At 32.3% G+C, this 11,904-nt stretch overlaps 1 protein-coding gene across 1 annotated transcript; it reads left to right on the top strand.

The window, feature by feature from the left end:
* Positions 1–434: 434 nt before the first annotated feature.
* LOC115992528 (probable mitochondrial adenine nucleotide transporter BTL1) lies at positions 435–6,292 on the top strand. Its single transcript, XM_031116732.1, has 6 exons — positions 435–685; positions 951–1,097; positions 2,559–2,653; positions 4,179–4,512; positions 4,778–5,015; positions 5,694–6,292. Exons 1-6 carry the CDS (start codon positions 656–658, stop codon positions 5,942–5,944), a joined length of 1,095 nt encoding a protein of 364 aa, XP_030972592.1. The 5' UTR covers positions 435–655; the 3' UTR covers positions 5,945–6,292.
* The last annotated feature ends 5,612 nt before the right edge of the window (positions 6,293–11,904 follow it).

Below are 11,904 nucleotides of genomic sequence, written 5' to 3' on the forward strand. Positions count from 1 at the left end.
AAAAGGGTGGCTCACGTGTGATATCACAGCCGACCACACCCCACAGATACATCGCCTGTGAGTACCACCAGCACATAATGGTGCCCGCGACTTGGACTCCACCCATGCACTTTGTTTTTTTTTAGAAACCAAAGTCCAAACCCCACACCTATGGGGTATGAGGACTCGAACCCGTGCCTGACACAGCCATCAAGAAGGGGGCAACCACTAAGCCACACTAGCTGGTGGTATCTGTTTGTGGAACTTGTTACCAACTATGGGTACTTTTATATCAAAAATCTTGTAATTTAATTGTTAACCTATTTATGTTTCCGAAGATGAAGTCAAAGATTCCAGTTCCTTCCCAACTCTGAAAGTGAGAATCTATTTTTTTTACTTTTCAATCTTTCACCACCAAAAAATAAAAAGCATTGGTCACAGAGATTGAAGTAGACACGAACACAAACACATACACAAACAAAACAAAAAAAACAGAGCAGCCATACCAAAACACACGGAGACGGGCAACCCTCCAAAGTGCATTTAACTCATTTATGTCGTCAAAAAGCAAAAGACTCATATACCAAAATTCCAAAACCCTCCAAAGTTGAATGGAGAAGTATTGGTAGCAACCATAGGCAAAGAAAAAAAAAATCTCACATACCCATCTCTCTCAATGACCCAAAAATCCTCGTCTCATTCTCAGGCACGTCATTTCTTCGCAATTACCTTGTGTTTTTTTTTTTTTTTGATGGAAAACAATTACCTTGTTTGTTTGTTTGGTTATTTCTCTCTCTGTTGTTATTTTATATACATACACCATAGTCATAATGTGTATATGAGAATTCATCTACAACATCCCTGCCTCTGCCTCTGCCTCTGCATATTCTTTCTGGGAAATTCCCATAAAATTTATTTTATTTTATTTTTGCTAAAAATTTTAAAATAAAAAAATGGCATTTGAATCGCAGTCTCTGAAGAAGAAGAGCTATGCTGATGCTGGGATATCTGGAGACGTGTACAGTATGGTAATGATGCTTCCCAAAGAGCTTGAAATGGAGAAAGACACCAATTTCGACCTCAAATTTCACGTTCCTGACCTTGGTCGTGCCTGCAAGGTCTGTCTCATTCTCACTTCTCTATTTTGCTTATCTGGGATTTTTTTTTTTTTTTTTTAAATTTCTTTACTTTTCAGTGTTATTGGCCTATTTGCTGGTCTTCAAGATATTCTGGATCGTTTCAAACGGTCAAGAAAACAAAACCCATTACTTCAAATAGAGCAAAATGTGAAAAAGATTGCTACTCTTTTTTTTTTTTTTTTTTTTTTTTTTTTTTGGGGGGGGTGGGTTAAATTTATTTCCTTTTGTTAGGGTTGCTGAGAAAAATTACACAAGTCCTGGAAAGAAAGTTAAGATCTTTTTGTTTTTTACCTTACTTCCTTTTTGATTTTTTATATCTTTTGCTAGAATCAAACTTTCTGCACAGATATAAAAAATAGAATTTCTCCTATTTTTTGGTTTTGAGGTCTTCAGATTGTTTATTTCTTTTCTATTTATTTGCTGCTGTAAATTGTAATTGACCATGTTCATGATCTTTTGAAGATTATGTGATATCTAGACTGTGATCAATTTTTTTGTGGTGACCACCCAAACATGAATTATATTTACAAAAAAAAAAAAAAAAAAAAAAAAAAAAACGATGCTTACAAGTCTAATTAAAAGTGTCATTATCCAGCATCACTTATAGTACCCTTATAGTAGTTATGGAGGACCTAGTGCATTAAGTATCATTAGAATAACCCAAATTTGATAATGTTACAAAAAATCATACAGCACTAGAGAATAAGCATAGGATTTTAGCATATAGGCTTGTGGGGTTCTTGTACTTCATCTTCCATTCCTTCATGGACTTCCTACTATTAGAGTATCCAACCTAAAAACTTAAGCTTTTCAGTTTAGAGGCCCAACAAGTGTAAATACCGGGAACTAAGTAGACATTTCACTGATGTGGAATTTCCCAACACTATATCAGGCTCAACAGAAACCAAAACAAAGACAGACAGCTTGATGACTAAATAAGAGAAACAGGCTTGGCATGTGGACTCCAAGACTATCAAACCGCAATTTGATACTTGTTAATATGTCAAACCCAAAAATCTAAGCTAGTATGTGGAGTGGCTAACTAGTGCACATACGCATTTCCAAACACAAACTTACTGATGTGGATTTGCTTAACACCCATGGTCATGGTGAAATAGTCCTAAATACGCCTATCTTTTCCTCTACTGATTATATCCTTGGGTTTTCCTTTAACTTCTTATATATGAGTTTGACAACTGGAATAAACAGATTGTTTAATCATGTCTGTCTCTGGGTATGGTTTTCTTGTCCCATGGACATTGGGGCTTGTGTTACATGGTTTTTGGTCAACTTTTTTCATAGTATTACACTTCTTTTTTTGACCAACTGATTCCCCCCTTCTCATTAAGGTTGGTTTTGGCATTTCATTTAGGGGCTGAAAGAGAAAGAAATTATTATTTAATTGGTTCTATAACATTGACATGCTTTTATGTAATTCAGGTTTTCTTCAGGACTAGAGAAGTTGGTGAGTTTCTTAGTGGGGCTTTAGCAGGGGCTATGACCAAGGCTGTACTTGCTCCTCTTGAGACCATTCGGTTGGCTTTGCTTTCTACTTACATGCATTTCTTATTTCATGAAGTAAATGAATTTGTCATCACATTTAATATTTCTTGTTTACTTGCTCAAATATCTACAATCATTGCCCTTTACCTTCCAGTTTAAATCAGTAATAGAAAATGTGCTTAATTGGAAAAGGACACAACTTCCCAGGCGTTCTCAACAGTTAGGCTTATAAATAAGAATATTGGCTGTACATATCTTTTGTTCTTGTTGTGTAATCTCTCTACTGCTTCTTGAAAATCTTGTAAAACAATGCATCCTATGTTGAACAGTTGAAGGTGACTTGGGTTCATAGGATAAACAGAGTGCCCCTCTCCCAACACACCATCCCTTATGAAGCTGATTTGATCTGAGGTGGAGGCCAAAAGACTTAAAAACAAAGTAGAAATTGCACTTTACCACCCTAAACTAGACTCTCCGATTACATTTTGCGCCATAAACTTTGGATTTCCGTCCAAGTTAACAACAAACTTGAAACTGGGGAACAATATGTAACAAGGGTCATAATTTAGGGTGCAGAACGTGCATTTTAAAAGTTGAGGGTGCAAAGTGTAATTTGGGATATAGTTTACGGTGGCAGAATGTAATTTCCTCCTATAATTTTTATATGATGTTTGTTCAAGTGATGGCCTATTGGTGATGATACCCTCTGTGATGTTGGTGGTTTGAGAGTTGAACCAAATCCTCCCCCCCCCCCCCCCCCATGCACACAACTATCTCCTGCCCTAACTATCTATCTATGAAAAAGAAAAAGAAAAGAAGAAGATGATTGTAGACCATATATACACATATGCAATGTCATTATACTAGGATATGTTCTGGTAAACTTTATGATTAAGGAATTAGCTGTGTTTAGAATGGTCTATTATTTTAACATTTTACATTCCTGTTTCTTTTTGGTATTGGGCATCAGGTATTTCTAAATACATGTCTCATCAGTTCTTTATTTGCTACCTCAGTCATGTTCCCTTTTGGCCTTACCCTTACAGCACCTTAATCTTCTATCCACTTTCGATGTCAAGTAATAAATTCTTACATGGAAGTGTGCATATATCTGAAATTTTTTATGGCTGATTACTTTTAAATTCTATGACCAATCTGAAGTGTTTATATGGATGTATAATTTCATGATGAGCTGTATGGAGTATGCTACACACTCACATCCACATCCACATCCACACATTTCTGTATGTTAAATATGTACTATGGTGTATACAATACTAAACCAGAACACACAGTTGCAATAGTCAATGACTTATGTCATCACTGACCAATTTACGTGCTGCATAAATCAGTGACTATTGCAACCCATGATACCCATCCATTTCAAGCTTGGTGGTTAGAGGATGTTTTAAAGCTTCCTTCTCCACACTCAACTTCTTAAGTTACATGAACCTTAATTAAATTATACATTTTGAAATGTTTGTAATTGTTACCAATTTTATAATAACTATATATTAAAGCGTTAAAATATTCTGATTTGTAACGTGTAATATTCAGGACGAGAATGGTGGTTGGTGTTGGATCCAAAAACATTGCGGGTAGTTTCTTGGAGGTGATTGAGAAGCAGGGTTGGCAAGGATTATGGGCTGGCAATGCAATCAATATGCTCCGTATAATCCCTACCCAGGCAATTGAGCTTGGAACATTTGAGTGTGTAAAACGATCAATGACATCAGCACAGGAGAAATGGAATCAGGAAGAATGCCCAAGATTGCAAATTGGTCGTTTCAATTTGAAGTTTTCTCTCTCCTGGATTTCTCCAATTGCTGTGGCTGGTGCAGCTGCTGGAATTTTTAGCACACTTGCTTGCCATCCCCTTGAAGTTTTGAAGGTATTTGCACTATGGGATCCAGTCATGAAAATACAAAATTGAGTCTAGTCAGACACATCTTTTATGTTGTTCGCTTTTGATAAGTTCTTTTATATTGTTTTTAGACATTAAAAATTTCATCTTCCATCTGTTATTTCTCATAACATAGTTCTTTGCTGGTCTATTTACATTGTACTTAATGATGATGTCATATGTCTGTTAGGTTCTTTTATTTATATTTTCAACTACATCTTTTCCGGTTGTATTTATAGTTATCTTTTTACAGGATCGCTTGACTGTCAGTCCTGAGGCATACCCTAGTTTAAGCGTTGCAATTAGCAAAATTTATAAGGATGGTGGGATTGGTGCCTTTTATGCTGGTATCTCACCTACTTTGATTGGAATGCTGCCATACAGTACTTGCTACTATTTCATGTATGAGACATTGAAGACATCTTACTGCCAATCAAAAAATAAAAAGTCTTTGAACCGTCCTGAGATGCTCCTGCTTGGAGCTTTTGCAGGTGAGAAATATGGCTTCAATTATGTCTTTTATTTTATTTTATTATTTTAAAAAAAGAATATGACTTCATGTATAAAAGCTTAAAACAAGCTCATTCAATTATTGTGGTCTGACATCCTCACTCCCCAGTCCCTAATTCTCTCTATTCCCATCCAGTTGGTAATGAACAGTTTCTTTGAAAATGTTATGGATCCTAATTTTGGATCAGAACTGATCTTTCCCCATGTCAGCTTTATATAACATTTCAATTGGTATTTTGGTCTAATTAACTTGTTCATTGGAATGCTTGCACATGCATCTTGGAGATGATATCTCAAAAAGGTCTATTGAAACCATTATTCTCCTTATTTAATTTACAATGCATTCTCTCTCTCTCTCCAAGAAAAAGCCCTAACAATCTGTAAATCGTGTGTGATTGATGTAGTACCTCCTATTTTGAGAGTGGTAAGATCTATTCTTGATAAGTATAAGAGACTGTTGGGCCAATTGCACCATTCGAGAGCATATTATACTTTGTCACTGTATTACTTTTATGTGTTATTCTTGAAACTTTACTATCTACTCAAACAATGTCGCTTGTCAAAGGAACCAAAATGATAAAGATGAGCTTGTGTTTTGACCATTGATTATAATTATATCATCACTCTTAAAATAATTGGACTTTCATACACTTTTCCAGGTTTTACTGCTAGCACAATTAGCTTTCCATTGGAGGTGGCCAGGAAACGACTAATGGTGGGAGCTCTACAGGGTAAGTGCCCACCCCACATGGCAGCAGCACTTTCAGAAGTCATCCGTGAACGAGGTCTGTTGGGACTCTACAGGGGGTGGGGTGCTAGTTGTTTAAAGGTCATGCCATCGTCCGGCATCACCTGGATGTTTTATGAAGCTTGGAAAGACATATTGCTTGTTGGAAGAGGTCATCTATGACATACATCTAGCAATAACCCACATAAGTTCATGGTTATGTTGGGATCATTTATTTAAGAATTACAAGGTGGAAGGAGTAGACTAGCATGCTAAAGTCGCTTCGTGGTTTTGACAGTCCTGAGATATAACTTTTGCCTTCCTAAGGCTGGGGAAGTTCATGGTTTTCGGGAAGGGCTTCCCCGTGTTTCTACACCATCGTTACTTCTGACAGGGAAAAAAAAAAAAAAAGAGAGAGAGAAAAGAAAAGAAGGTGAGCTTCAATTTTGGTGCCCATGGGATCAAAAGTACTAATAGGTTTTTTTGTATGAGTATAAAAGGATGATTTACCATATTTGTTGGATTTTTCTCTTCCTAGTTTGCATTTTCTTGATGCTTGGCGATGTGGCTTAGACCACCCAACTTCTACTAGACTTCGTATGCCAAAGACAAAAAGGTAAGGCATCAGCGCATGGAATAGAACTCGATCATTGCAAGCGATTACTATAAAAGAGTTGAGGGAGGACTCCGAAGAATATTAATAATAATTAGTTAGAATAAAAAGAAGACTGATCATTAGGATATGATTATGCTCATCCACTTGTTGTTAACAACAAAAACAAGACAACACCTCTCTCCTCGCCCCTTCTTTTCTTCCCCCATTTATTTTAAATAATTTTGTTTATAAACCTTAAGGAATAATAATGTGGATCCAAATATAAAATGTGATCGAAGAGGTGTGCATGAGTTAAGTTGCAGTTATCTTTGAATTCAACTTAACCTCCTTTGGGTTAAGAAATCTCTAACCAAAATTAAACCCAAAGACAACTCTATCAATCAACCCAACTTGCAAGGACTTCCTACTTAGGGTGTAACGTGTGTGTGTGTATATGTGAATTGTAGGTAAAAAAAATAATTAAAAAATATATTTTAAAACTATTAATGGCGTTGGTTGAGTTAGGTTACTCAGGTTGAAAATCTTATCTAATCAAATTTGATATAATGGAACTCAACTCATCAACTCACGAAAAACCAACAAATGCCAAAGATTTGAAATACAAAATCTACCCTTAAGATTTGAACAAATGCCAAAGATTACATTTTTAATTTTATTTTTGGTTAATAACTTGTTAGTTGGGAGATGGGAGATTTAAACCCTAACTATGTCAATTGACACCACTAATAAGTTAACCAATTGAGTTACAAAGCTCTTGGCAATATAAAAAACTTTTCTAAAGGTAGCCACTTTGCTTCCTGAGCACAAACATCACTTAATATTGTTTGAAAATTTTCTTATTCCTCTTGCTTATTTCTTCATTTTTGGCTGCTATTTACCTACCATTGGCTGCCCAAACATTCTCTCACAGATATAATTGCCATAATGCAATCACTATAAGGCTTGCCTAGTCAAGATAGGCTATTGGAAGGAAATCTTGGACTTAGAGGTGTAGGAAAACTATCAAACGGTGTTTAGTGTCATTTGTGCTTAGAGAGCAATTTGAATATTTTTTAAAAGTCTTGATAGTATATGGTATTAGCCCAAACCTCATAGGAAGTTTTTGTATTTTATATCTTGTATGATTTTATATGTTTTACAAACCCAAAACCATAAACAAAAGCATAAGTAAATGAGGCCAGGATTAATTTATTATGTACATGTTCAAAACAATCGTTATGGTTTTGTCAAAGTAATGCAACTTGCCTAAGACGGTAAACAAAATATTCATATTACAAACAACACGTGGCTCTAAGCATTATAATCAAGATTGAGATCCTACACGGGATTGATGGGAATGTTTTGTGGATCGGATAGTAAGACTGACTTGAGAATTAGATTCTACTTTCTTTATTAAAAAAAAGAAAAAGAAAAAGGAAAAGGAAAAGAAACATTAATCTCACTAGGTGATAGTTTGCAAATTATGTTCTTTAGCAACTATTTCCCTTGTCTCAAAACAACTTCTCTCTTTCTCCTACCTGTTTTGTTGAGACTTTGTTTTTGGCTAGATTCGGTCAGTTTTGGGTTGGGATATCTAGCATACGATAGATCCAATTTTCTAAAGAGCCTTTCAAATGTTTTCAAGTTATTAAATATTTGGCATTATGATCACTTGTTGATATAGAATTTATTGATGAAAAAAGAAAAAAATTATTACCAATTTGGATGCAAGAAATTATATATTAATGTGAAAGTGAATGTGATTAGAACCAAATTGATTCATAACATAATTAATAAATTTATTAATTACTTTTACTTTAAAATCTTTGCATATTATGATGCATCACCAATAACATTTTTCTTACTTTTTTTTTTTTTTAATGAATTCAATAGTTACAATAAGGGATGAATAATTTGAATGACTCCGTTAAAAACACCAAGAAGTACTAGTGATAATAAAACCTCAATTTGTTAGATTATTCTGATTTTTATATATATTATTTGAGTGGTATTTTTTTGTTTAGCAAGCCTATAATATATATATATATATATATATTGCTATAATGTATAAATCATTAATATTTTTATATATTTAAAATACAAGTTTATGTTTATGTTTACTTATATGTTTATTTTTTTTATAAAAAAGTGTTTGTTAAATCCAACAAATGTTTAGAAATAATAAAAAAAAATCGAGGAAAAAAATTAAGAGTGTAAGTTGTAATTGCATGTTATCCATAAAAGTTTAAATTTTCTTAAATTTAAATTGAACCTCAATTTGAAATATTTAAGATTCTATATTAAAAGAAGTGCTTAAATTGCTCCATATAAAAAAGACCACTTAACCATTCTTATTGATTTAAAAAAAAAAAAAAAAAAAATTTATTGGGACTTATTGCAGAATGCAACTCATTATTTACACCTGACTTTTGGCTTCTTTGAAATATTTAATTTTTACATTTAAGGTATAATTGTTTCCTCAAATCCCTCTTTTTAATTATGCCAGAAATGTGCAATAAGTGGTGCTTAATTACTCTATTTGTTAGATTCTACTTTCATTAAAAAAAAAAAAAAGAAGAAAAGGAAATTTTAATCTCAATATACAATAAATCCAATTTTCTAAACAACCTTTCAAATGATTTCAAGTTATTGAATATTCGGCATTATGATCACTAGTTGATATAGAATTTATTGATGAAAAAGGAAAAAAATTATTACTAATTTGGTTGCAAAAAAATTATGTATTAATGTGAAAGTGAATGTGATTAGAACCAAATTAATTAATAAATTAATTAATTACTTTTACTTTTACAAATTATGATGCATCACCATTAACATTTTTCTTATGTTTTCTTCTTTTGTTTTATTTTAATGAATTCAATAGTTACAATAAGGGATGAATAATTTGAATGACCTCGTCAAAAACAACAAGAAGTACTAGTGATAATAAAACCTCAATTTGTTGAATTATTCTGATTTATATATTATTTGAGTGTTTTTTTTTTTTTTTTTGGTTCAACAAGCCAATAAAATATATATATATTGCTATATTGTATAAATCATTAATATTTTAATATATTTAAAATACAAGTTTATGTTTAAGTATATGTTTATATTTTACAAAAAAAAAAAGTTTGTTAAATCCAACAAATGTTTAAAAATAAAAATAAACAATTTTTGAAAAAAATAATAATTAAGAGCATAAGTTGTAATTGCATGTTATCCATAAAAGTTTAAATTCTTTGCAATTTAAATTGAACCTCAATTTGAAATATTTAAGATTCTATATTAAAAGAAGTGCTTAAATTTCTCCTTATAAAATAGACCACTGTAACCATTCTTATTGATTTTTTATATATTTATTTATTTATAAATTTTATTAGGGCTTATTGCAGAATGCAATTCATTGTTTACACCCGACTTTTGGCTTCTTTGAAATATTCGATTTTTACATTTAAGGTATAATTGTCTCCTCAAATCCCTCTTTGTAATTATGCTAGAAATGTGCAATAAGTGGTGTTTAATTACTCTATTTGTTAGATTCTACTTTCATTTATTAAAAAAAAAAAAAAAAAGGAAATTTTAATCTCAATAGGTGATAGTTTGCTAATTACTTTTTTAAGCTATCTACATTCCCTGGAGGCTTATATTGATTACTCCTTTCTGCATCGGACTCGTAACGAATTCTCTTATACATTGAGTGTTGAAATGCTAAAATACATCCAACAGCCTTTCATATGTTTTTCAATTTATGAAACATCAGACATTATGATCGATTGTTAATATATAATTTACTGAAGAAAAATGCTAAAATTATTATCAATTTTATTGTAAAAAAGTATTGACTTGACAAAGAATGTGATTAGAATCATATTTATTAGTATACATATTTATAAATTTCTTAATTACTTTTACTTTATAATATTTTCAAATTATGATTCGTTGCCAATAGAATTTTCCTTATTACTATTATTATCTCTAGATATTAAGAGGATTTAGAAAATTTGTTGTGGCTTCAAAAAATGTCAAAAATACCCATAATCTAATTAGATAATCTTTATTCTTAAAAAATAAAAAATAAGGTTAAAATTGTAATTCAACAAAAAAAAAAAAAACTACCAAATAAACATTTTCCTAAAAATTAGCACTCTTTATCAAAACATATCTCACGAACGTTTGATACATTTTTTCCCTAAAAACTAGCACACACTAAACCCAGCAAATTACTCCATTTCAAATCCTAAATTTTAATTTTATAAAAATTACTTCTTGTTTAATCTCATTAACAATAGATAAATTTGAGTTGAAAAATTATATTAAACTTAAAATAAATAAAAAAAGAGCCTCATTGCACATGCGGAGCATGTGAGATGAGGCTAATTATTATAATTGTTATTCTAAATTTACTAGTTACAATAAAAGATGGAGGATATGAATGACTCCATTGAAAACACCAAGAAGTAGTAGTGATAATAAAAACTTAATTTGTTGATTTATTCAAATTTACATATTATCTAAGTGGTTTTTTTGTTAATGAATCTATACATAATTTTTCGCTAAGTGTATAAATTATTAAAATTTTCATATGTTTAAATACAAGTTTATGTTTATGTACATGTTTATATTTTATAAAATTGTTAGTTGAATTCAAAAAATATTTAAGATAAGGGTCTAATAGTTATATTATCATAAAATGATTCCATTATTTTCCCTCACTTTTGCTCCTACATAAAGCTTGTCGGGGGCGGAAAAGTCTTCCTTTCGACAAATGAGATTTGTGTTGGGTTAGGGGCCTAAACCAAAACTTGACAATGGGCTTTAAGTACGGCCCAAGGGCTATCGGTAAAGTTTTTGAAGAATTCGCCTTATTTTATGCCTTGGGCCTTGGATGAGATTGACAAGGATTATGGGATGGCCCAAAAAACACTTCCTACAACAGACACGTCAGCACAATAAAAAGCATACTGCAATATAGAAATAGTCCAGCAGTAAATATTCCAGCGGTAAAATGAAACAGAGCAGAATGAACTTCCAGCCGTTAATTATTTTACAGATTAAGAAAAGTATCTGCATCTTCAAAATCATCATCCACTGGTTCTGGAGAAGAGTCATCTAATACAATAACATGAGGGAAAAATTCAATAGAAACAATTACATCATAACCTTCAATAGTAAATGAATAAACAAACACCATGGGCTCCATTATAACAAATAATGAAGAAACTTAGTGTGAGATAAAGGGAGAGAGAGAGAGATTCCAGCTAGCGCAGCAAGATCATTATGATGCCAGGGTGTGCTCGTGGATATAGTATATGTAATGAGTAGCGGGAGTCATTTTGGGTAGTATGAGTAGTGAGAGAGAGTGTTTAGTAAAGCTGCTGGGGCTTTCTGCAAGGGATGGATAAGAGCTTATAAGTAGAGGTGTGAGGGGTATTTGTGAGCTAGGGGTTGAAAAACTTACTTTCTAAGTTTGAAACTAAGAGCTCAGAGACTCAGAACCTCACTAAGAGCTTAAAGAAGATTAGAGATGGAGATAATAGAGAAGTTT

This window comes from Quercus lobata, chromosome 5 (genome assembly GCF_001633185.2).
Source record: "Quercus lobata isolate SW786 chromosome 5, ValleyOak3.0 Primary Assembly, whole genome shotgun sequence".
Classification (NCBI taxonomy): Eukaryota; Viridiplantae; Streptophyta; class Magnoliopsida; order Fagales; family Fagaceae; genus Quercus; species Quercus lobata.

What these genes read in the sequence shown, in the direction of transcription:
- LOC115992528 (XM_031116732.1), top strand. Translation starts at nt 656, where the DNA reads ATGACCCAAAAATCCTCGTCTCATTCTCAG. An exon ending in ATCCCCTTGAAGTTTTGAAG is followed by an intron (nt 4,513 to 4,777) that starts GTATTTGCACTA and finishes ATCTTTTTACAG; the next exon opens with GATCGCTTGACTGTCAGTCC. An exon ending in CCTGCTTGGAGCTTTTGCAG is followed by an intron (nt 5,016 to 5,693) that starts GTGAGAAATATG and finishes ACACTTTTCCAG; the next exon opens with GTTTTACTGCTAGCACAATT.